The 22,857-nt window shown below is 45.4% G+C and overlaps 2 protein-coding genes across 4 annotated transcripts; one reads left to right on the plus strand and one right to left on the minus strand.

The window, feature by feature from the left end:
- Positions 1 to 2,406: 2,406 nt before the first annotated feature.
- Positions 2,407 to 8,031, minus strand: LOC112053329 (apoptosis-inducing factor 1, mitochondrial-like). 3 transcript variants are annotated; one of them, XM_052888612.1, is made up of 5 exons: positions 7,778 to 8,031; positions 7,325 to 7,362; positions 6,649 to 6,681; positions 4,406 to 4,549; positions 2,407 to 4,019 (listed from the first exon to the last, which is right to left on the minus strand). In XM_052888612.1, exons 1-5 carry the CDS (start codon positions 7,848 to 7,850, stop codon positions 2,475 to 2,477), a joined length of 1,833 nt encoding a protein of 610 aa, XP_052744572.1. In that variant the 5' UTR covers positions 7,851 to 8,031; the 3' UTR covers positions 2,407 to 2,474. The 3 variants fall into 3 exon arrangements, with proteins under 3 accessions (XP_052744572.1, XP_052744573.1, XP_052744574.1); XM_052888613.1 differs by lacking the exon at positions 6,649 to 6,681 and having other exon boundaries at positions 7,778 to 8,030; XM_052888614.1 differs by lacking the exons at positions 4,406 to 4,549; positions 6,649 to 6,681 and having other exon boundaries at positions 7,778 to 8,030.
- Positions 8,032 to 9,413: 1,382 nt separating this feature from the next.
- LOC128199374 (nuclease SbcCD subunit C) lies at positions 9,414 to 21,971 on the plus strand. The gene is made up of 3 exons (XM_052888611.1): positions 9,414 to 9,693; positions 11,281 to 12,700; positions 20,854 to 21,971. The coding sequence occupies exons 2-3, from the start codon at positions 11,291 to 11,293 to the stop codon at positions 21,805 to 21,807; spliced, it is 2,364 nt and encodes a 787-aa protein (XP_052744571.1). The 5' UTR covers positions 9,414 to 9,693; positions 11,281 to 11,290; the 3' UTR covers positions 21,808 to 21,971.
- The last annotated feature ends 886 nt before the right edge of the window (positions 21,972 to 22,857 follow it).

The following is a 22,857-nucleotide window of genomic DNA, read 5'->3' on the forward strand; positions in this document are numbered from 1 at the left end:
CGGTACAAAGTCGAAAAAGCTGAAGTCTAAAATTTTAAAATTCAAACTAGCGTACTCTGAGAGCGCGGTTGTACGTAACTTTCAATTCTACACCATATTCAAAGACTCTTTTCGCTTGAGGTGAGTTCGATATTTTTTCGGTACAAAGTCGAAGAAGTTGAAAAGTCTAAAATTATGAAATTCAAACTAGCGTATTCTGAGAGCGCGGTTGTACGTAACTTTCAATTCTACAGCATATTCAAAGACTCTTTTCGCTTGAGGTGAGTTTGATATTTTTTTGGTAATAAATCGATATAGTTGAAAAGTCAAAAAAATATGAAATTCAAACTAGCTTATTCTGAGAGCGCGGTTGTACGTAACTTTCAATTCTACGCCATATTCAAAGACTCTTTTCGCTTGAGGTGAGTTCGAAATTCTTTCGGTACAAAGTCGGAGTTGAAAAGTCTAAAATTTTGAAATTCAAACTAGCGTATTCTGAGAGCGCGGTTGTACGTAACTTTCAATTCTATGTCATATTCAAAGACCCTTTTCGCTTGAGGTGGGTTCGAATTTTTTTCGTCTTTATCACTAGACCCCTAATAACGGTCACAACCCATCTAGGTGAAAAGTTCTTATCAATACAAATTAATCAAGCCCATTCACAAGATAGCTACGGTACCATTGAGGAGATTTCTTAACTGTCCATTGTCTTCATCATCAAACTCCTAATGACTGTCACAACCCACGTAGGTGCAAAGTCCTCATGAATATAAATTCATGAAGCCCAATCACAAGCTAGGTTCTCTAAACCGTTGAAGAGTTTCAATACCTGACCTTCGTCGCCATCACCAGACTCCTAATGACATACACAATCCATCTAGGTGGAAAGTTCTCATAAATAAAAATTAATCAAGCCCAATCACAAGGTATGTAGCTACCTCAATCCCAAACACAATGTAGCTACTGTAAACCGTTGACGAGTTCCATTAAATGTCCCTTGTCTTCATCATTAGACAGTTGCAACCCATCTTTGTGCAAAGTCCTCATGGATATAAATTGATTAAGCCCAATCACAAGGTAGCTACTCTAAACCGTTGAAGAGTTCCTTTACCTGTCCATCGTCTTCATCATCAGACCCCTAATGACAGTCACAACGCATCTAGGTAGAAAGTCCTCATTAATACAAAATTATTGAACTCAAACACGAGGTAACTGCTGTAAACCGTCGAAGAGTTTCCAAGTCTGTGTTTTGATCCCATCATTAGGTCGACTCCAGACCTTCATTGAATTGTAGAGCTTTAAAGTGCTTAATTGGAAAAATATTGAACGCTATAGTTGCTCTTACGATTTTTGAAAGTTCGACTCGATTTATCCAGGATCCCATCATCAGATTCTGACATGGTGACAATACCTCAGGAGTATGCTACCCTTTCAAACAAAAAAAGTATATTATTATTCGAATCAGTCCAGGCGTCTTCGAGTAATCAAGTAACATACATACAAAAAAAAACATAGACTCGAATAGGGATGATGACAGTTTTTTAAATTGTATATAAATTAAGAGTATACTAATAGTAAAGCAATTTTTAAAATTAACAAGGTATCTGCGATCATTTCTTTCGGAGCTACAGCGATTTAAAGGGTCAGATTTGCGGCGCTGCCGCGGATCCCTGAAAAACGGTACGATCTTATGACGTCGTAGGCAATTAATGATCGTTAGATTTGTATGGGCGTTTTAACAAAATCTTTGTTATTTGTGCGTTTATGTTTATAGTTCATTTATTAAAAAATGTCACATTTAATGTAAGGAATCTAATAAAACTGTATGAATTTTCATCTAATTACGATAAAATATTTTTAGTAGATTTTAAAATTTTATAATCTTATTTATTTTGCAAATATCTCGTCAATCTTTGCTTTTTATGTATAAATTAGTTAACATTTACTTTATTTACCCGAATGTATCATTAAAATCAATATATTCAAACCTAGATTAATCAATATAATCATCCCCATTGAGAACCTCCTCCTTTTTTTGAAGTCGGTTAAAAACATTGCTATGTGTGGGTAAAAATATTGCACACGCGTATCGTAGTTTATTATATTTTCGGGATTTTAGCACAAACGTTGATGTACTCCTCCAACTGGGTCCAACTGGGTCCGTCCACCTTTGCTGCCACCACCCCGTGTATGTTCCACCGAGCGCCTACACTACTGAACCGATTTGAACGATTGAGATGTCAAAGATTTGTTATATACATCTGTTATAATGTGATTTAGTCGTCTGTGCCTTGTGTGTGCTCTGTGATTGTGACTTTAAGTTTATATCAGCCTATTCAAAGAGTAAAGTGTACATTATACTTACAGTCACTCACAAGAACAGTTTTCTGTTGTCGGGGCTCAGAAGTTGCTAATAAAACACAAAGCGGTTTGCTAACAATTGTATTGAAATGTCACCTAACTTACTCTATGTACAGCGAACGAACGCCCCGCGCCTACTCGTCCTGCGGCGCGAACAGCTTGGCCGCCTCGAACAAGTCGGGCGCCGCGTCCAGCGCCAGCAGCTGGCGCGCCACGTGCAGCCGGTTGAACAGGTTCCACAGCAGCACGCCCACCACGCGCTCCTCGCGCAGGTAGAACACCACCCCGCGCTCGTAGCGCTGCGGCGCCCGCCCGGCGTGCTCCGGCGCCTGCCCGGCGTCCCCCGCCCCCGCCGCCTCGCCCGCCGTCGCCTCGGCCGAGAACACGCCCACGGTGCGCAGGCGCGAGTCGACGATGCCGACGGCCTCGTAGCCGAGCTGCGGGCCGAGGTCGCTCCAGAACATACTCTGGTGGCGGTACACCCGCGGCGGCGCCACGCCCGCCATGTTCTCGCCCGCCAGGCGCCCCGACACCACGGCGTGGTCGTGGTGCTCCACGCGGCGCCGCCCCAGCGCCTCGTCGTAGAAGCTGGCCACGTCGCCCGCCGCCCACAGCCCCGCGCGCGCCGCCAGCTCGCCGTTCACCAGCACGCCGCCGCGCGCGCCGTCTAGCTCCAGCCCCGCCGCCGCCGCCAGCTCGGCCGCCGGCTCCGCGCCCGCGCACTCCACCACCAGCTGCGCGCGCTCCTCCGCGCCGTCCGCCAGCCGCAGCACCACGTCGCCCGCCGCGCCCACCTCGCCCGCCAGCACCTCGGCGCGCGCCCGCAGCCGCACGCCCTCGGCCTCCAGGCGCCGCGCCGCCTCCGCCGCCAGGTACGGCGGCAGCACGCGCGCCAGCGGCGCCTCCTCGCGGAACAGCTGCAGCACGCGCCGGCCCGCGCCCTCGGCCGCCAGCCGCGCCGCCAGCGCCGCGCTCAGCTCTGTCGCCAGGAAGCCGCCGCCCACCACGGCCACGGTGCGCACGCCGGGCGCGTCCAGCGCGCGCGCCAGCCGCCGCGCGTCGCGCACGTCGCGCAGCGCCAGCGAGCGGCCGGCGGCGGCGGCGGCGGCCAGCGCCGGCACGCGGCGCGGGCGCGCGCCCGTGGCCAGCAGCGCGGCGCCGTACGACAGCTCGTGGCGCAGGCCGCCCGGCGCCGCCAGCACGGCGCGGCGCGCGGCGGGGTCGAGGCGCTCCACGCGCCAGCCGCGGGCCAGCGCGGCGCCGGGGCCCGCGGCGCGCATGCGCTCGGGCGGCGCGTAGAAGGCGGCCGGCTCGTAGGCGAGGCTGCGGCGGCGCCCGTTCCACTGGCGGAAGGTCAGCGCGTCGGGGCGCGCGGCGGCGTCGGCCGGCGCCGGCTCGCGCCACAGCTCCTTGCTGAGCGGCGGCCGCATGTAGGGCAGCGCGGGCTCGGCGCCCACCAGCAGCACGTGCGCGTCGGGGCGCGCGCTGCGGATGGCGCGCATGGCGGCGAAGGCGGCGGTGCCGGCGCCCACCAGCAGGAACTCGGCGTGCGGCGGCAGGTCTTCGGCGCGCGCCGGCAGCGGCGGCTCGGGCGCGTCGGTCGCGTCGGCGGGCGCGGGCGTCGGCTCGGCGTCGCGGGAGCGCTGGCGCTCGTCGGTCAGTTTCCGGTAGAAGTACGCCTGGACAGAGACGAGCGGACGCTGACGTGCGCACTGGCGGCGCCGGTGTGGAGCGAGTTCGTCCCGAGGTACGAATATCACTATTTAACTTTAGTGTTCGAGTACTTCACAGAAATGTCAACACACACTCCCTGCGGCTCGATGACCGCTAAACAAATTACATAGGTGAGGCTCAGAAACTAAACCTCAAAATAAACTTTAATTAATAAAAAAAGGTTACCTTTTCTACTGATGAGTTGTTTAAACTGCTAATTCCGAGGAAAATACATTTTTTTGTAATTTATTGGTGGTTTAAAGTTAGCAAGCGATTACCAGTCGCTTGCTAACTTTAAACCACCAATAAATTAAGAGATAGAACTTTGTCGAATGGAGGAGGAGCTACGCACCCCGCCCAGCGACGCGGAGGCCGCGAGCGCCGCCAGCGCGGCCCAGGCGCGGCGGCGGCGCGCGGCCGGCGGCGGCGGCTCGGGGCCGGGCTGCGGCGGCGTCCGGGGCGCCGGGCCGGCGCGCCGCTCGCCCGCCAGCACGGTCTGCGGGGAGCGCGTGGTCACATTACGTGGTCGTGTTGTGTACTCGTACATTGACAGTGACGGGTACAACAAATACTTTCCTGTATTTGATATTTATTACCCTGCTGCAAGACGATTAATGTTTCTCGCGCGCATATTGTATAATGTATAAATAATTTATAAATGCGAAAGGTCCTTCATCACAAAATATCGAGTTCCGCTTAATGTACAAACATGAAATTTGGCAGGGAAGGAGTTTAAATTTAGTAGGTATCAGCTAAAAACGTATATTTTTCGCAAGTTTGTATGAAAGTCCTTTATTTTGTGTGCTATAAAGTTGAAATTTGACAGACAGGTGGTAGACGTCCGTTATCATATTAAATCAACTTTTATGTCATTTTAATTTAAATAACTTGCTTCATCCTGAACAGTATGGTTTTACAAAAGGTCGCAATACAACTGATGCAGGGGCTAAACTTTTAAAACATATTTATGAAGCATGGGAAGGTTCTAAGAATGCAATTGGTGTGTTCTGTGATCTGTCCAAGGCGTTCGATTGTGTTGACCATAACACGCTTCTACTCAAGTTAAGCCACTATGGCATCAAAAGTGTTGCACTCGATCTCATTGCCTCTTATCTCAGTGATAGAACACAGAAGGTATGCATAAATGATATAAAGTCGCACGGTTCCACTACCATAATGGGCGTCCCACAGGGTTCAATTCTGGGTCCTTTTCTATTTTTAGTGTACATAAACGATTTACCATACCATGTCAGCGGCATATGTGAGATTGTACTGTTTGCTGATGATACATCCTTAATTTTTAAGTCCGACAGAAATAAAGATAACTCTGACGACGTAAACCGTGCCATATCGCATGTGTCGCATTGGTTCACTGCAAATAATCTACTTTTGAATGCTAAGAAAACAAAATGTATTGAGTTTTCATTGCCAAATGTTATAAAACTAGATAAGTCTATAATGATCGATGGTGAAACACTAGAAATGGAGAGTTCCACAGTTTTCCTGGGAGTGACCTTGGATTGTAAACTTCAGTGGGGTGCTCATATAGAAAAACTGTCTGGTAAACTTAGCTCAGCGGCATTTGCCGTGAGAAAAATAAGACAGTTTACTGATGTCGATACAGCTAGGCTTGTTTATTTTGCGTACTTTCACAGCGTAATGTCTTACGGTATTTTATTGTGGGGCAAGGCTGCCGATATACAATCTATATTTGTACTTCAAAAAAGAGCAATTCGAGCAATATATCAATTAAAATCACGCGAGTCCCTTCGTCAAAAGTTTAAAGAAATAGGTATACTAACAGTAGCCTGTCAATATATATATAACTGTATAATATATGTAAGACAAAATATTAATTTGTACAAACGAAAAGGAGATCTAAACCCACGTCTTACTAGACACGGGCATAAGTTAGTTATTTCTGCATATCGTCTCCAAAGAGTAAAAAAATCTTTTGTAGGTTTGGGTGTACTCTTCTATAATAAGATCCCCAAGACTGTGATGGACCTGCCAATGCATAGCTTTAAGCAATGTGTTAAAAAACATTTACTTAGTCGAGGGTACTACAACATTGATGAGTTCCTTAATGATAAAAATGCTTGGAGGTCGTTGGATCAGCTTCCACCTTCACACAGGAAGTAAAACTATAACAAATGTAAACAGTAATTGTTATCAATTGTAAATTATAATACTGTATGACTTTTTCAAAAGAGCAACTGTTGAGTTTCTTGCCGGTATCTTCTCAGCAGGACCTGCCTTCCGAACCGGTGGTAGAATCTTTACAAATAGTCAACTGACGTGTCAAAAGTGCTTGTAAACTGAGCCTACTTGAAATAAATGATTTTTGATTTTGATTTTGATTTTTTGATTTTACAAACACAGTTTGCGACAGGGCCGTATTACGTCGTTCATGTTAATTGATCTATTGATTTAATTAATCTGAGACTCTTATATAGATCATTGATATCACTAAAAGAATTTTAAAATAAATAATTTAATTAATATTGTCACAGAAAAATGAGGATATCATGTTAGAGTCATCACTAGCTGTGGAATGAACATTCTCCATCATGTGCCTGCGACTGCTGTATTTACCGTTCTGAACTTCCGTAGCTTCCTCGAGAGCGGCTTGCAAACAGAATGTGACAACTACATGACATTGTTAAAGCTCCTCGGTCTAAACTTCTGTCTGGCTGCTCAGAGAATACTTTTCTGACAGGTTGTGGTCCAATGAGACAAACATACTAAATTACAATTGCTTCATTTCTTGTCGTCACTACAAAGACCTTTACAACCTTTGATCACAACCTGTCAGAAACACAAATTCTGAGAAGCCAGACTTAGCAAACAGTACACAAAAGCAAACATTGCCTTATGCAATTCCCAGGATTTCATTGCACAAATAATAATTAATTATCCTTCACCTTAATTTTTTATTCCTTACAAGTTAGCCTCCCACTATATTCTCACCTGAACTTGTGAACAAGTGTAAGTATCAACACAGGTGCAGTGACAGTTCACCGAAGCAGAGCAAAGCCACTGACAATGCTGGGCCGCTACTTTGTTGACTGACAAAACCAGAATAATTTTTATTGGCCTGCTCCAGTTGAACCCTAAATCACACCATCTGCAGCTGATGGCGTTATGAGCAGGTACGAGTGACCGAGCCAAAGTCATCCACATTAGTTGACATTAACATGCTCAGTACTTGTGTTACTGCAGTTTTAAGGGAATTATTCGTTAATGTATCAACAAAATATGTCAATGTTACCTTGTCATCTCCACGCACGCTGGAATAATTGCAAACTCCTGAAATCAAAAGTGATTGTTTAGAGAACAGATATTTTTTTTTTATATTCTTTACAAGTTAGCCCTTGACTACAATCTCACCTGATGGTAAGTGATGATGCAATCTAGGTTGGAAGCGGGCTAACTTGTTAGGAGGAGGATGAAAATCCAAACCCCTTTTAGGTTTCTCCACGACATCGTACCGGAACGGTAAATCACTTGGCGGTACGTCTTTGCCGGTAGGGTGGTAACTAACCACGGCCAAAGCCTCCCACCAGCCAAATATTTTAATATGTAGTACTATTAGGTATTTGTAGGAGGTTATGTCACTTTAGTACACCGATAGAGCCAATTTTACAATAGTATTAGCGATTGTTGAATAGTTAATTTAAAAGAAATCGCTTCAGAGCTTCAGCGCAATAAAGCTATTACTTACGAAATATTTGCAAAGCATCCCGTCTGGTCCGAGACTGGCTCTCGATGTAAACGTTTGCAATTGCTCGAAGCATATTTAATGCTAGATACTAGCAATAGACCAATTAAATAATTCCTAATCTAACTTAAATTACAACATCATTTTCTTATCACATTTCGTAGGGAAATAAATATCACAAATTTAAAATTGAAACTTTAATAAATTTAAAAGTCAGGAAAATGGAAATGTATATTTATAATCTGTGATGGAAATTCAGACAGAACCACAGACAGTACGACAGTACACAGAACAGACCTCAGATTTATAGATAACAAACACAGACCATGTATACATAGAGTCTTAGACCATTAATAACTGGACGTGGTTCGCTAACCGTTACCCCTCTGGCAAAGATCAAAAATCTATGATCTAATGCGTTTATAAAAATTGTTGCTACAGAATCGATGTTTCATTGTTGTAATCGTTTTCGTCGTGTAAGGAGCTCCCTAAAAATGCCGGTTTATGTAGTTAAATGGCATAAAAAACGGTCAAAAACTTGTAGTTTATGTTCTATGCCCAAAAGCCTTTGTACTAAAGTTTCGGTCTGTTTTAGAGTCGTCAGCTGCCATCTTCACTTATCGCCTCTTTTGAGCAGAGTTTGCCCTTCACCGACTATATCTTAGACCTAAGGACTACTTAGATGTGAAAGGTCATCACGAAACTTCGAAAACCGGTTGACGTACAAAGTCTAGTCTAGTCTACGTCAAGTCTATAAATAGTAGGTATCCGCTAACAACGGATTCCACGACAGAGCCGGATTAAAGAGGTCTAGAGGCTCTCGTAAGTTTGTATGAAAATCTTTCATTTTTTATGCTAGAAACTTGAGATTTAGCAGGCAGGTAGTTTATAGTTGGTAGACATCTGTTACAATCCAATTTTTGCGACAGGGCCGGATTAAGAAAGTCTAAAGGCTTTCGCAAGTTCATATGAAAGTCCTTACTTTTTAAGCTTAAGAGCCTTTAGACCTCTTTAATCCGGCCCTGTCGTGAAATGGGTTTGTAACAGACGTCTACCAACTTTAGACCACCTCCCTGCTAAATTTCAAGTTTGCATAATAAATGAAAGACTTTCATACAAACTTGTGAGACCCTCTAGACCTCTTTAATCCGGCCCTAACGAAAATCCATTATTAGCAGATACCTACTAACTTATGACTACCACCCTGCCAAATTTCAAGTTTCTAGCATAAAAAATGAAAGATTTCATCAAAAAGAATTTTTCAATTCTAAACATTAGTTCGTCGGTAGGTAAGTCAGAAGTACGAAATTGCCTATAACGGGCGAGCAAATATTGTATGATGACGTCACGGCGTTAAACGCGAGCCTGATCATCGCGCGCTCACTTTAAAATTCTTTATCTCGGGAATTAATTAACGTATCAAAATAATTCTTTCACGAGTATTTTTTGTTTTCAACGGAGAATACAGAAAGCCAACATTTAAAAATAGTGAACATTAACCATTGTTCTTAGACCATTATTAAGACATTGCTCTTAGATACATAGAATATAGGTGTCAAAGACATTGCTCAACAGAGTCGTGTACCCTCTACTACCAAGATCAATGGCACAGACTGAAGCTGAAAAAAAATACATTTTAATGTCATCTGTGGCGAACTGTCAAAGTGTCAAGTGCCAATGTCAAGTGAACTGTCACAAAAATCTTTTTCGTTGTGAAGAAAAAATTGAGAAAAATATATTTTAAAATTGCAACTTGTTATCTGCACGTAACAATAACAGCTATTGGTAACTTCATAATCTTATCAAATCTAACAACACTACATCGCGAACGAGTCGTCTCTTCTCAGGAGTCCATATTTGTTCATCAAAATTCCTCCAGCTGCGGTGAACGAAGGTTCTTCTCTCCGCACTGCTAATTGGTGAGTCAGTCAGTTATACAAGAGTGGCTCGGACTGCGACACGACCCTGTTACCTACTGCCGGACACTGGGTTTAGAATATCTCCTTTCTCCAGGGCATTTCCCTCTCTTGGCCAACTAGCTATGTGTGGCTCCTTCGGTTTCGGCTTCTGGATCTCTCTCCGGCCGAGTTCGCTCCAGAGGCTCAGCGAGCCGCCTTGTTGCCGGATGAAACCGTATTGTTAGTTCAACTACCTCATATATCAGACGAGAGATATCCACACTCAGACCTTGGGAAAAGTAACAGACATATTATGTGCAGAACTCCTAATTAGTCAACACTTTGCCCATTTTGAATAGTAGGGTACTAATTTTAGGTAATTTTAGGGTCCTTAAGTTTTCTTCTTTTGTTTCCTTTATCTAAAAATTATGTTATCTGTTATTGTATGCTTTTGTTTGAAGTTTTCTGATGTGTGCAAGTTCTGTACTTTTGTGACAACAGTAAGAGATTGTGCAATTACTACTAATCATACATTCTTTTATTATCAACCCTTATTCGGCTCACTGCTGAGCTTGAGTCTCTTCTCAGAATGAGAGGGGTTAGGCCAATTTATCCACCACGTTGGCCCATGCATTTGGCAAACTTCACACACAATCAGAGGCAGATGTCATATCCACTCCACTATCACGGCTCTCACATTACTTTTGTTAATCTATGTACTTTAATGGCTAAATCTAAAACAGCAGTAATACCATGGTTAATCCATTGTAATATTACATTACATACTTAATATTATAAATGTGAAAGTGTGTGTGTCTGTCTGTTTGTCTGTCTGTCTTTCACAGCAAAACAGAGCGACAAGTTGACTTTTATTCAATCTAGTAGAATGATAATTAACTATTTAAGACAATTAAGGGGGGTGTAGATAGGTATGGAGCATTTTCAAGATAGAAAGCTAACAATTGGTATGCAGACTCTTACAGAAGCTTGACCGGGTCTACTAGTATATTAGTATATTAGTTAATATTAACAAATTATTGTACATATCTTCAATTTGACTATTGATGACAATAGAGCCAAATGTTACTTACTCGTACCAAACTGAGAAATGTGTAGTGACTTTTCTTTTATATACCATATTGTACAGATTCTACCACTGCTCACTACTACAGCTCCTCCAGTCCCATTCTACCACTGCTCACTACTACAGCTCCTCCAGTCCCATTCTACCACTGCTCACTACTACAGCTCCTCCAGTCCCATTCTACCACTGCTCACTACTACAGCTCCTCCAGTCACATTCTACCACTGCTCACTGCTCACTACTACAGCTCCTCCAGTCCCATTCTACCACTGCTCACTGCTACAGCTCCTCCAGTCCCATTCTACCACTGCTCACTGCTCACTGCTACAGCTCCTCCAGTCCCATTCTACCACTGCTCACTACTACAGCTCCTCCAGTCCCATTCTACCACTGCTCACTGCTCACTACTACAGCTCCTCCAGTCCCATTCTACCACTGCTCACTGCTACAGCTCCTCCAGTCCCATTCTACCACTGAACAGTGAGTTAGGTTAGACATTCTATCTAACGTGTCGGTACACGCAGGTGGTCGGAGATGCTGGCCGCGTGCGAGGCGGGCGAGGTGTTCGCGCTGCTGGAGGCGCGCGACGCGCCCCAGCACTGCGCCGCGCTGTTCGCCGCCGTGCGCGAGCCGTGGCTCGTGCGCGCGCTGCTGCTGTACCACGCGCGCACCGGCTCGGCGCGCGCGCTCGAGCTGCTGGCGCGCGCGCCCGAGCCGCACGCGCGCCACCTGCTGGACGCGCTGCACGAGCAGCTGCGCGCCGAGCGCCCGGCGCGCGCGCAGGCGCTGGCCGCGCTCGCGCCGCTCGTGGCGCGTCGCCCCGCCTGGCTGCGCCGCCTGCCCGCGCACCCGCTGGCGCGCGAGCTCCTGCGCGCCGCGCCGCGCGAGCGCGAGCCGCTGCCGGCGCTGCATGCGCTGCTGGCGCTGGCCGCGCTGCTGCCCGCCGAGCCCGCGCTGGCCGCTCCGCACTGGCCCGAGCTGGCCGACGCGCTGCTGCGCCCCGCCGCGCTGGCGCCCGCGCCGCCGCCCGCGCGCGACCACCTGCGCCTGGCGCAGCTGGCGCTGTTCCACGCGCTGTACGCCGCGCAGCCCGCCGCGCTGCTGGACGCGCTGCGCGCCGAGGCCGGCGCCTCGCCCGCCGCGCGCGCCGCCTGGGACGCGCTGGCGCCGCTGCTGGCGCGCGTGCGCCTGCACCCCGCGCTCGTGGCGCCGCGCGAGGACGAGGAGGAGGCCGCGCCCGCGCGCGCCGAGCCGCCGCCCGCCGCCGCGCCGCCCGCGCCCGCCGCGCCGCCGCCGGGCTCGGGCGCCGCCGCCGCGCGCGCCGCCGCCGCGCTGCGGCCGGGCGTGGAGCCGTGGTTCGCGCTGGGCGAGCGCTGCGGCGCCGACTCCGCGCCCGCCACGCCGCTGCCGGCCGAGGCGGACGCCGCCGAGCCGCCCGAGGCCGCGGTGGAGGCCACGCCCGAGAACACGCCGGCCAAGGAGCCGCGCGCCGCGTTCCGCTACCCCGAGTCGGGCGCGGCGCGCGCGCTGCTGCCGCGCAAGGAGGCGTCGCCGCCCGCCGACGCGTACGCGGCGCGGCTGGCGCGCGTGGCGCTGGAGCGGCGCGCCGCCGCGTCGCCCGTGGCCATGAGCGGTGCGCCGGCGGCGGGGCTGGCGCGGCCCGAGCCGCTGGCGCCCGAGGACCGCGAGGTGCGCGAGCTGACGCGCGCGGCGGCGGACGCGGCGCCGGCCGAGCGCGCGCCGCGGCTGCGCGACCCGCGCGCGCGCGCCCCGGGCCCGGCGCCGCCTCAGGCCGCGCGCGCGCCGCGCCGCGCCGCCTCGTGCCCGCCGCGGGCGCCGGGCGCGCGCTCGGTGGCGGTGCAGACGCTGGACGCGTGGCCGGAGCCCTACGAGTTCGTGCTGGCGGACCTGTACCGCGCGCTGCCGGACGAGAAGTGCATGCAGGTGAGCGCTCTCGCTATTGGAATCACCGATGACAATGAAACTGTCATTGTTGGTGCGCAAATTCATTTGAAACTTCGTTACATTAGATTTTTTTTTTGTGTTAATAAGCCCATTTATCGAGGAAGGCTACATAACATCACGCTACGACCAAAACACCGATCAAAAATGTGGCCAAAATGGGGAAAATAATGTTCGATCTCTCGGCTAGTCTTCCTAATATACAAATGCGAAAGGTCATTCTTACGAAATTTTGAAAACCGCTTGACATACAAAGATGAAATTTGGCAGGGAGGTAGTTAATCCGGTCCTGTCGTAAAATAGGTTTGTAACTGACCTCTACCAACTATAAACCACCTTCCTGCTAAATTTCAAATTTGTAGCATAATAAATGAAAAACTTTCATCCAAACTTGTGAGAGCCTCTAGACCTCTTTAATCCGGCCCTATCGAAAATCCATTATTAGCAGATACCTACTAACTATAGACTACCTCCCTGCCAAATTTCATCTTTGTACGTCAAGCGTTATAGCATATAATTTGTGTTATTTAGTTTAATTCTTGTTTTGTTGTTATTGTTAATTATAGTTATCTGTTGTTCGTTTAGTGTTTTAATTTTAAACTTTTATATTGTATTTTGTTTTCAATACTTATTCCAAACGTATAGTTGATATAAAGAACCAGCCAAGTGCGTGTCGGGCTGGCAGAGAGCGGGCATACTTCAAAAATTAGCACTTTATACCTTAATTTTTTATTTTTAACAAATGGAGACCTACATCGAAAAATGGTATTTTAACAAACTCGTCAAGTTTACATAAATACTTCTAACAATTACCCACAGTTTGAGAAAACGAGTAAACAAAATCACACCCACTTTGATGTTCCCCTCCCACCTACATGCAGCGCTACAACAGAGTTACTACCAAATATATGTTGAACTCGTGAAGGTTGAATTCCGCCTGCAGGTAGTGGAGATGTTTTAAAGAGAATACGTATGCACTTTGACAAGGTTTTATTGCGACTGATTTAATACTTATTGGCTGTTTTACTAATGATAGATGTGCGTGTGTGCGTTGTGTATGCATATTAAACGAATGTTTGTTGTGTGATAGCTTGCAATATGAATGTTGTGTATGTAACGTTTTGTATACGGCGTATGACTGTGTTTTGAGTTATGTATTTAGCTTATTAATCTAAACAAAAATATTTGTCAAGATTTTATTTTTCGTCTTTATTCGCGTTCTAAATTTTCATAGTCAAGCTACGTTTTTCTCATATAAGTAATATTCTCTGAGTTACGGATAGAGGGACAGACGGACATGGGTATGGGTATCTTCAAGTCGAGAGTGAATAGGCATCTTCTAGGCAAGCATTCCAGCACAGGCTCCACAGGCTGCATCATCGCTTGCCGTGGCGTGATTGCAGCTAAGCGCTTGCTTTTGAAAACTGACCTGTGGACTTATTTTGGTGTTTATTATCAACCCGTCAAAATTAAAAAACAAGTACTATGATACAAAATACAAATGTCATCCGGTGCTTACGGTGCATATCATATAGTATGTACACTTTGTTGTCCACTTCAATAGGTTAATAATAATAATAAAGACCAACATAGTGTATAGGCCAGCTGAAATTGAACCTAATTATATAATTTTCGGGCTTATTTGTTTTTTATAAATAAATAAATAAATAAATGAATTTTTATTTCAGTTCAAGAACCATATAAATAATAATCTAGAAGAGTTAGTAAGATTAATAACAATTTTTTACCTTAAACTATGTTAGTATTGTTAGTGAACCTAAAAATTAAAATTAAAATTAAAAATAAAAGTAACATCTATCTATGTAACATCTATCTACAAAAACGGCCTGTAGCCATAGCTATCCATCGTGCCACTATTGGGCAGCTCAACCTCTCCAATATTGAGCCCAGGATGCTGTTGTGGCCATCGCGAAGACGTTGTAGGAGTGAAGCTGCCTTTTTGCGCATGATAGCATGGAAACCATCAGTGCGAGCATCGAAGAACATGCCACTTGCACTACAATACCTTGGCAACCCCAACAACATCCTAAACCCATTATTGTATTGAACTCTAAGGGTATTTAGTGATCTAAGTGAATATGTCACCCACAAACCACTCGAGTAGAACGATTGACAGTAGGCTTTGAAAAGCGTTATTTTAACTTCTTTGGTACATCGAGCAAATCTGCGGGCAAGCATATTACACCTAACTGACAAAGCCCTTCGTTCTCTTTCTATGTCATCATCATCCCTTAAGTTCTCTTTTATGACGTGTCCTAAATACCTGAATTGCTTCACGACCCTAAGCTTCACACCTCCTAAGCATACCGGCGGCACATACTTTGGCCGATAGCTACCCGCTTTGAAAACCAGGAGCTCGCTTTTTTTGGCATTATATAGTAGGCCATGTGATCTGGCATAAACCTCACAGATATTCAGGAGACGTCGTATGGAACCAATCGTAGGGCCCAGCAACACCATATCATCGGCATAACTAATATTATTGAAACATGTATCCCCAACAAAGCATCCTACATGCGTGCTGCTAAGCCTCACAATCAGCTCATTAATATACAAATTGAATAACAGAGGAGAGGATAAGCCACCTTGCCTTACACCACATTCTAATGTGTATTCATCAGAGAGAGTACCGGCCCATCGCACCTGATTTTTCTGGTTTTTATACCAAAACTTTAAGATTTGAATTAAGGGCGCATCTACACCCTCCTTTTGCAGTTTCTCCCATAACAAGTTATATGACACGAGATCAAAGGCCTTTGATAAGTCTAAAAAACATCCATAAATAGTAGTTTTCCTATCTTTATAGTACCTTACAGCATGCTTAAGGCACAAAATGGCACTCTCCGTCGAGACTCTAGGTCTAAAACCAAATTGGGCCTCATGAATTTTCACCTGCTGAACTAGGCGTGCATTAATCATGCTGTCCAGCACCTTAGCCGCTATGGTTGCAAGTGAGATAGGCCGGTAATTCGTTCTGTCTGACGCATCACCTGTCTTATTTTTTATAATTGGTACAACAATAGTTCGCATCAAAGACTCCGGTAGGTGACTATGGTTCAGACACTTGGTGTAAAACAGAGAAAGCACTTTGGGCAAGTTTTCACCTGCATATTTCAGGTGTTCTATGCTGAGCCCATCGTGACCAGGGCTCTTACCCCTCTGCATTTTCTTAATAGTATTTTCGACATCTATTTCTGAAAAGGTAGATAGCTGCTCTGTCACCATCGGCTCAGCGCTGTCATCCGCAAACACAGACTGCCCTAATAAGGACCTCACTTGAAAATTATCCTTAAATAGGTTAGCAATAGGCTTGCTACCGTGGATTCCACCAATGCTCACAGGTTGGCCAGGTTTTACATTTAATTTGTTTGTGTTTTTCCAGAAACATTTAAAGTTTTTTGCTTTATGGTCAGAAGCAAGCAAATCCATCTTAATTTGTTCTTGTCTATCTTGGCACCATTTTAGTTTGGCTTTAAACTCCTTTCTACTTTCATTCATATTGTTATAAATAATCCCATACTTTGGCTTTCCATATAACACCCAATTTTGAAAATTAATTCTAGCCAACCTATGAGCATTGGCAACATATTTATTCCACCCTGTAATATAACCACCCCTTCTGGGGCATTTATACTTACAAGATGAAGTAGGTGCCGATGATAAAATGTTAATTAAATTCCGATAAAGTTCATCCAACATTAACCTATGTATTTTATTATGGCAGTTATTAGCGCCACACTCCATCAAATCTTGCGGCACTATCAACTTTGAAATTTCAGACTGACAAATGTTGTGGTAATTACTAATTTGTTGTGGTTCTCTTTCTCCCCATACAATACCAGTTTTTGAAATATCAAAGTCAGTTGCTACCATTTTTACTTTGGGTGTGAGTTGCCCCAAGTTGCACTTAATTACAAGAGGGAAATGATCAGACCAGTGCACATCATATTTAACTGACACATCCATTACTGTTTTACAAGCCGATTCTGTAACAATGCAGTGGTCTAACCATCTCTTACTCCCATGCGCATCACTAATGTATGTATATGTACCAGAGTCAATCCCCAACATGTCAATGTCCACCACAGACCACTTTTGATCTTGACAAAAATTATCCATTTCATTATAAAATAGTTCATTCGGATGCGCATTAAAATCCCCTAATAAATAACAGGCTTCCACTCCTAAGTTCTCCTCCATCTCAATAACTGACCTAACTTCACTGAGGCATTCCGTAAAAGTAGGTAAATTATCATATGCATCATATGGCATATATACACTAAAGATTAAAAACGATCTGTCACTTACTGCTATTTTAATGGCAGCCACACGGACGTTATCACATTTAATTACAGACACAGAACTAAATACACTTTTCCTCCAAAGTAACGCTACGCCACCATACGGCCTGCCGCGTAACAATCCTACTGACGTGTCGACTGCAGACTTGCCGGTGTATCCAAAATTGTCATCAATTGTGGCCAGGAGTGGCAAGTCATGCGGCAAGAGCCATGTCTCCTGCAGGGCTATTATATCCGCCAAACGACACAGCTCTCGTATCTTGTCGATTGACCTCTTTAGGGATTTACAGTTAAAAGTTATAAATGTGTTATTCACTGAATCCATAATAACTAGGGCTTCTCATATTCTTCACCACTTTTTCTTTTGTCTCTTATATGGACGAAACGTCTAAATGAGACGCCCTCCGGCCACAATGAGTCATCCAGAAAAGTCGTAACTTTATTTTTTGACACAAACACCTTAAATGCGTTATAGCATTTATCCACTTTCATTGAAATTTTTTCTAAGGTGACATTTTCACCTGTCTTCATTAAAACATAGTCCGTAATATCCTTTTCTGAGGAGTCCTTATGAACATTAGAGATAAATAGTGGTATTTTAATATCAGCCGACCTGAAATTGCCGCTCGAGCCACTGTTAGCTTTTCCTAGTGTGCCTATGAAACGATTTCTATATTTTTTTTTCTGGACAATTTGCCATTCTTCGCTACATTTTTCATCTTTCCACTCTCCTTGTAATTTTAAAACTTCTGCCATACTCAATACCTTCTGGGTTGATGAGAATTCAGACGGCGAATTACTTTGTTCCTTGCTTTTTATGCCGTTATTTATTATTAACTTTGGTAAGTTACGATGACGCTTGCGATTCCCTCGCTGAGAGAGCGGGACAGATGCATTGTCAGGAACACCGAGTCGTGCGTTAGAAAGCGATGGCGCACTATGTTCACTTGCGGCGACTGCTGAATCATGCTGTAAACATTCTCGCTCACCTGTAATTAATTCCGATACATGACATGTACTTTTGTTTGTTTTTTCTAAATCATTCCTTAACTCAAGTAACTGCTGTTTAGAGACATAATTATCTTTAACATTATTTAATTCCGATCTTAACTGCACAAGATTCTTCATTAAAGTGCTTACATCAATATGATCGAATGTCACTGGCGGTAACTTATTAAGATTTCGTGCCACAAAAGTAGGCAAGGAATCGGGGTCAAGGTCCTTAAACATTCCAATGATTTCTTCAATATCCTTCTGTGGTTTACCAGATTTTTTTCTTGAGATTCTTTTGTTATTTGAACAGGCTTGAAAAAACATCATTTTCGAGGAGAAAATATCTTCTTCAGAGAACGCTGATGTACATATCTGCACTAAACTTAGAGAATCCATCACATCCATTTTATTTTGGATGAACGCTAACATTTCATCAATTATAATATTGCAATTTGTGCAACTACTACACATTTTAACACTTGGCGAGGCCATTGCGCGCGTAAGGTCACAGCACTTACGACCGTCCGTCACCGCGTGACAGATGACACTGACTTTTTATGGTTTAGTAGATATAGTATTGGACTAAACTCAACATTTGTTTTGATGAACATGTTTTTTATACTGGTGATAATATGCCATTAGTTATATTTATAAATATTAAGATAATTTTAGATTCATATTCTAAAATTTTATATTTCTGAGGTTTTCGGGAAATCTTCAAGTAGGGAGCTAACTTCTGTATTTTTTTAAAAATTTTAGGTTTGGTAGTTTCAGGGAAAAGGGAGATGGGTCTATTTTCTTGAATATCTAGAAAACCTTAGATTAATAAACATACACCAGATGGTACGTTCAGCCGTCGCTATACAGCGAGGACTGTGTCCAAACATTGTGACATCAACCCGCACCCACCGCACTTCCCACCCGCGTAATGTTGCGAGTTCATTGCGCTGTAAAATTTTCCTATTTTTTTGGTAAAATTTTAGATCGTTAGAAGCAAAGTAATAAATGTACAGTTTATCATGTTAATTTATGTGGTAAATAAAAATAATGAAATGTAAATAAAAATCAGTATCAAGTTTAAAATTATTTATTTGACAAAAGTTAAAACTACCACTAGAAAACAGTTCCTACTCTAGAGTAGAGAGAGAGAAGAGTCAGCAAGAAAATTAGCACTTGCTTGGAAAATTAATGTAATTATTATTTATCTACACCATAATCTCAATATTATAATGATAACCCCATAATTTTACTGGCCAAATTTAAAAAATGGGCGCAATTTTGATTTTATTTATTATTGGTCCAATTTCGAAAAAAATAGATATTTTAGCATCGCTTGAATCATAAAAATAAAATAACTTAAAGTAAAGCTTTAATAATTAAGAGTCATTTTGATTGTTAATTACTGGACCGATTAAAAATAATAATTATTATCTTCGACAGGTATATTGTAGCCAATAGACCCGATATAGTGCTAGTCGATAGGTCAGTTGATAATATTACCGTTCCACATGACGATAATCTGGTTAAGGCTAAAAAGGAAAAAGTATCAAAATACTTGGACCTCATGAGATTACAGCCACACCATCAAACATGAACAACGAACTTATTATAATATAGCACGCTACTGGTACTTTAGGTAGGTAGGGTAGGGGTAGAGTAGAGGTAGGGTAGGGGTAGGAGTAGGGTAGTGTAAGGTAGGGATAGGGAAGAAGTGCAAATAAATAAATTAATAAGTCAAAGCGAAGATTGAGCGGGTCCGCTACTTTATTATTATATTTTAAGAATATTTTAATGTGCTCCTTGCATAAGAAATGTGATCCCATCCAGTTTCTTTTTTTATCAACGGCATTTTAACACGAAAGAATAGCACAAGACGGCATAATTAAATAAAATTTGTCACCTGTACTGTATAGCCTCAACTGAGTGACCAATCGCTTGGTAGTGTACTTGTGCATACGAAGTGTAGTATAAATGGCTTCACTTGTTTGCGCGATCACCCCTTTTGGTCTTTTACTGTATTCTGAGTAGAAAACTATTTATTTCATAATTACAAAATAAATATCCTCATACCAAGCTCGTTTGTTGGATGTGTCACGCGATGTAGTTTAAAAAAGTAATTTTTTTTTATTTTCCATCTTCCTCCTCCGAAATGACCTTCATATTCAAAAATTTCATATTTCTGAGGTTTTCCGGAAATCTTCAAGTAGAGAGCTAACTTCTTTTTTTTTTCAAAATTTTAGGTCTAGTAGTTTTGAAGAAAGGGCAATGGTCATGGTATTTTCTTGAATATCTTGAAAATTTCTCTCTTATTTATTTTCCGTCTTGCCCCCCAAAAGTGACCTTTATATTCAAAAATTTCAGAGTTTCAAAATTTTCCAGAAATCTTTAATTAAAACATTGTCAATTGTCGTATTTATATAAATAATTGTCGTATTTGTTTAAATAACTTGATAGGTTTTTTTTTTTAATTCCAAAAAAAATATTTTTAAAATTCTCATAAAATAAGACCTTTTATTTGATGTCTGACACGATGAAATTTGTAAAAAAAAATTTTCAGCTTATAAATATATATCGAATATTCAAATTTTATCTATTCGCAATATATCCCTGTATTTGGGTCACACCAATTTATATGTGTACCAAATTTCAACTGGATTGGTGCGGTACATTCGGAGAAAATAGATGAAAATAAGGGTTCCGTTTTTGTACTACGTACGTTCGGAACCCTAAAAATGAGATATATTTTTTTCAATGTACTAAAACAATAATGAACAGTATGAGACCCTTGAGAGGTGTAAACGTGACGATCTGGTGGCGCAGACGGACTCGGACGAGGAGTGGGGCGAGGAGCCCGCGCCCTGCCGCCGCCTCGACGCGTACCTGGCGCGCCTGTACGCGGGCGGCGACGGCGCCGCGGCGCCCGGCGAGCTGGCCGAGCAGCTGGCGCTGCTGCACGCGCAGCTGCTGTACGAGCGCTGGCGGCGCGAGGCGCAGGCCGAGCGCGCGCGCCGCCTGCTAGGCCGCGTGCGCCAGGCGCGCGGCGCCGAGCTGCAGAACGCGGCGCTGCGCGAGCGCCTGCGCGCCGCCGCCGCCGAGCGCGACGAGCTGCTGCGCCGCCTGGCGCGCCCGCCGCCGCCCGCGCCCGCCGCCGCCGAGCGCGAGCGGCGCCTGGAGGCGGCGCTGGCCGACGAGAGCGCGGCGCGCCTGCGCGCGGAGGCGGCGCTGCGCGAGGCGGAGGCGGCGCGCGCGGCCGACGCGGCCGAGCTGCGGCGCTCGCGCGGCGAGTCGTTCGAGGCGGCGCGGCACGTGGAGGCGCTAGCGCGCGCGGCGCTGGCGGCCGAGCGGCGCGCCGAGCACGTGCGGCGGCTGCGGCGCGAGCTGCTGGTGCTGGCGGAGCGCGAGGCGCGGCTGGGCGGCGCGCTGCGGGCGGGCGCGGGCGCGGCGGCGGGCGCGGGCGCTGCGGCGGCGCGCGCGGCGGGCGAGGAGCGCGCGCTGCGGGCGGCCCTGGCGCGCGCGGAGGCGGAGGCGGAGGCGGCGGGCGCGCGCGCGGAGGCGGCGGGCGCGCGCGCGCACGAGCTGGAGGCGGCGCTGGCGGCGCGCGAGGCGGCGGTGGCCGAGCTGCGGCGCGGCGCGCGGCTGGCGGCGGAGGAGGCGGGCGCGAGGCAGCGCGCGCTGCGGGAGCGCTGCGGCGCGCTGGCGCGGGCGGTGCGCGCGGGCGAGGCGCGGCGGCTGGAGCGGCTGGCGGCGGCCGAGGAGGCGGCGGAGCGCCGCTAGCGGGGCGCAGCTCGACGCGCCACATGAATCGCTCTAAAATATATATTTTGGACAGAATGCGCCAGTACGCGTGAGGCGGGCCCGGCGGCGCCCCGCGGCGGCAGGGCTCGGGGAGTCCATATATTGTATCTACAGATTATGCATATTATATAGATTTTTCGCAATCATTGTTTTCATTCGAGCTGCGCCGCCAGTTCCCGCGGATGCTGCCGGTGCTAGTGTCGGCGATGTCTCGAGCCGCAGCGTTATTTACTCGCTGCAAACCAAAGCTGGTCCCACATACAAGGTGTCGGGATACCCCATCAAACCGTCAACCAGGAGTTGCCTATAAAACAATACGAGCTTCCGTCAGAATCCTGAGAGAGATTTGGGGATTCATTCTGAACCAAATTTAAAAATCCTTTTTCACTACTCTTGCTCAAAAACATTGTCATATTACCATCCCACAGCGGGGCTAAACAAGCATTTTTGCCTCTAGGGGCTAAAGTAATTTTCGCGTTAACGCTAAATGCGTTATTTTTTTTATTTATTTTTTATTGAGTTGCGAAAAGAGCGAGATTTGAAGACATGGAACATCCTGTACGGTGTAATACCTTTGCCTTATTCTCATGTGAAAGAAAAATAAAACTAAAAAGCGAGAATTTAAAAACAATTAGCGTGAATAATACACACTTGATTTTTTTAAGAACTTTATTGTACGTTTGTGACCGTAACTTACATTTCAACATTAATTGTTATTGTTGTCTTCATCTAGTGAAAATGGTGATCCTAATTTGCAGATGGATGAAACTTTCAATCTGTTACCATCAAAGTCGATACACATTTACTTAAATACCTACCTAGGTAAAGTGGAGAAAACAACAACGAATGGATTCACTTACGAAAGGAGTTTTTTAAACTATTATCTCCCACGTTTACCTCAAATACTCATTATTCCTCTTCACAGTTGTCGGAAAATTATATGGGTGTCTAGTGTGTTCGTAAACTTTTCCATTTAGTACTTTTAAGCACTACAAATTACAATTTCATGAAGGTTTAAATTCGATCTGA

This window comes from Bicyclus anynana, chromosome 23, assembly GCF_947172395.1.
Source record: "Bicyclus anynana chromosome 23, ilBicAnyn1.1, whole genome shotgun sequence".
NCBI lineage: Eukaryota > Metazoa > Arthropoda > Insecta > Lepidoptera > Nymphalidae > Bicyclus > Bicyclus anynana.

Excerpts from the sequence above, each read along its gene's own strand:
- LOC112053329 (XM_052888612.1), bottom strand. The coding sequence starts at position 7,850 with ATGCTTCGAGCAATTGCAAACGTTTACATCGAGAGCCAGTCTCGGACC. Across the intron at positions 7,363-7,777 it reads GGATGCTTTGCAAATATTTC|GAGTTTGCAATTATTCCAGC; the intron begins GTAAGTAATAGC and ends TTTTGATTTCAG. Across the intron at positions 4,020-4,405 it reads CCTCCGCGTCGCTGGGCGGG|GCGTACTTCTACCGGAAACT; the intron begins GTGCGTAGCTCC and ends GTCTCTGTCCAG.
- LOC128199374 (XM_052888611.1), top strand. The coding sequence starts at position 11,291 with ATGCTGGCCGCGTGCGAGGCGGGCGAGGTGTTCGCGCTGCTGGAGGCG. Across the intron at positions 12,701-20,853 it reads CGGACGAGAAGTGCATGCAG|ACGGACTCGGACGAGGAGTG; the intron begins GTGAGCGCTCTC and ends CTGGTGGCGCAG.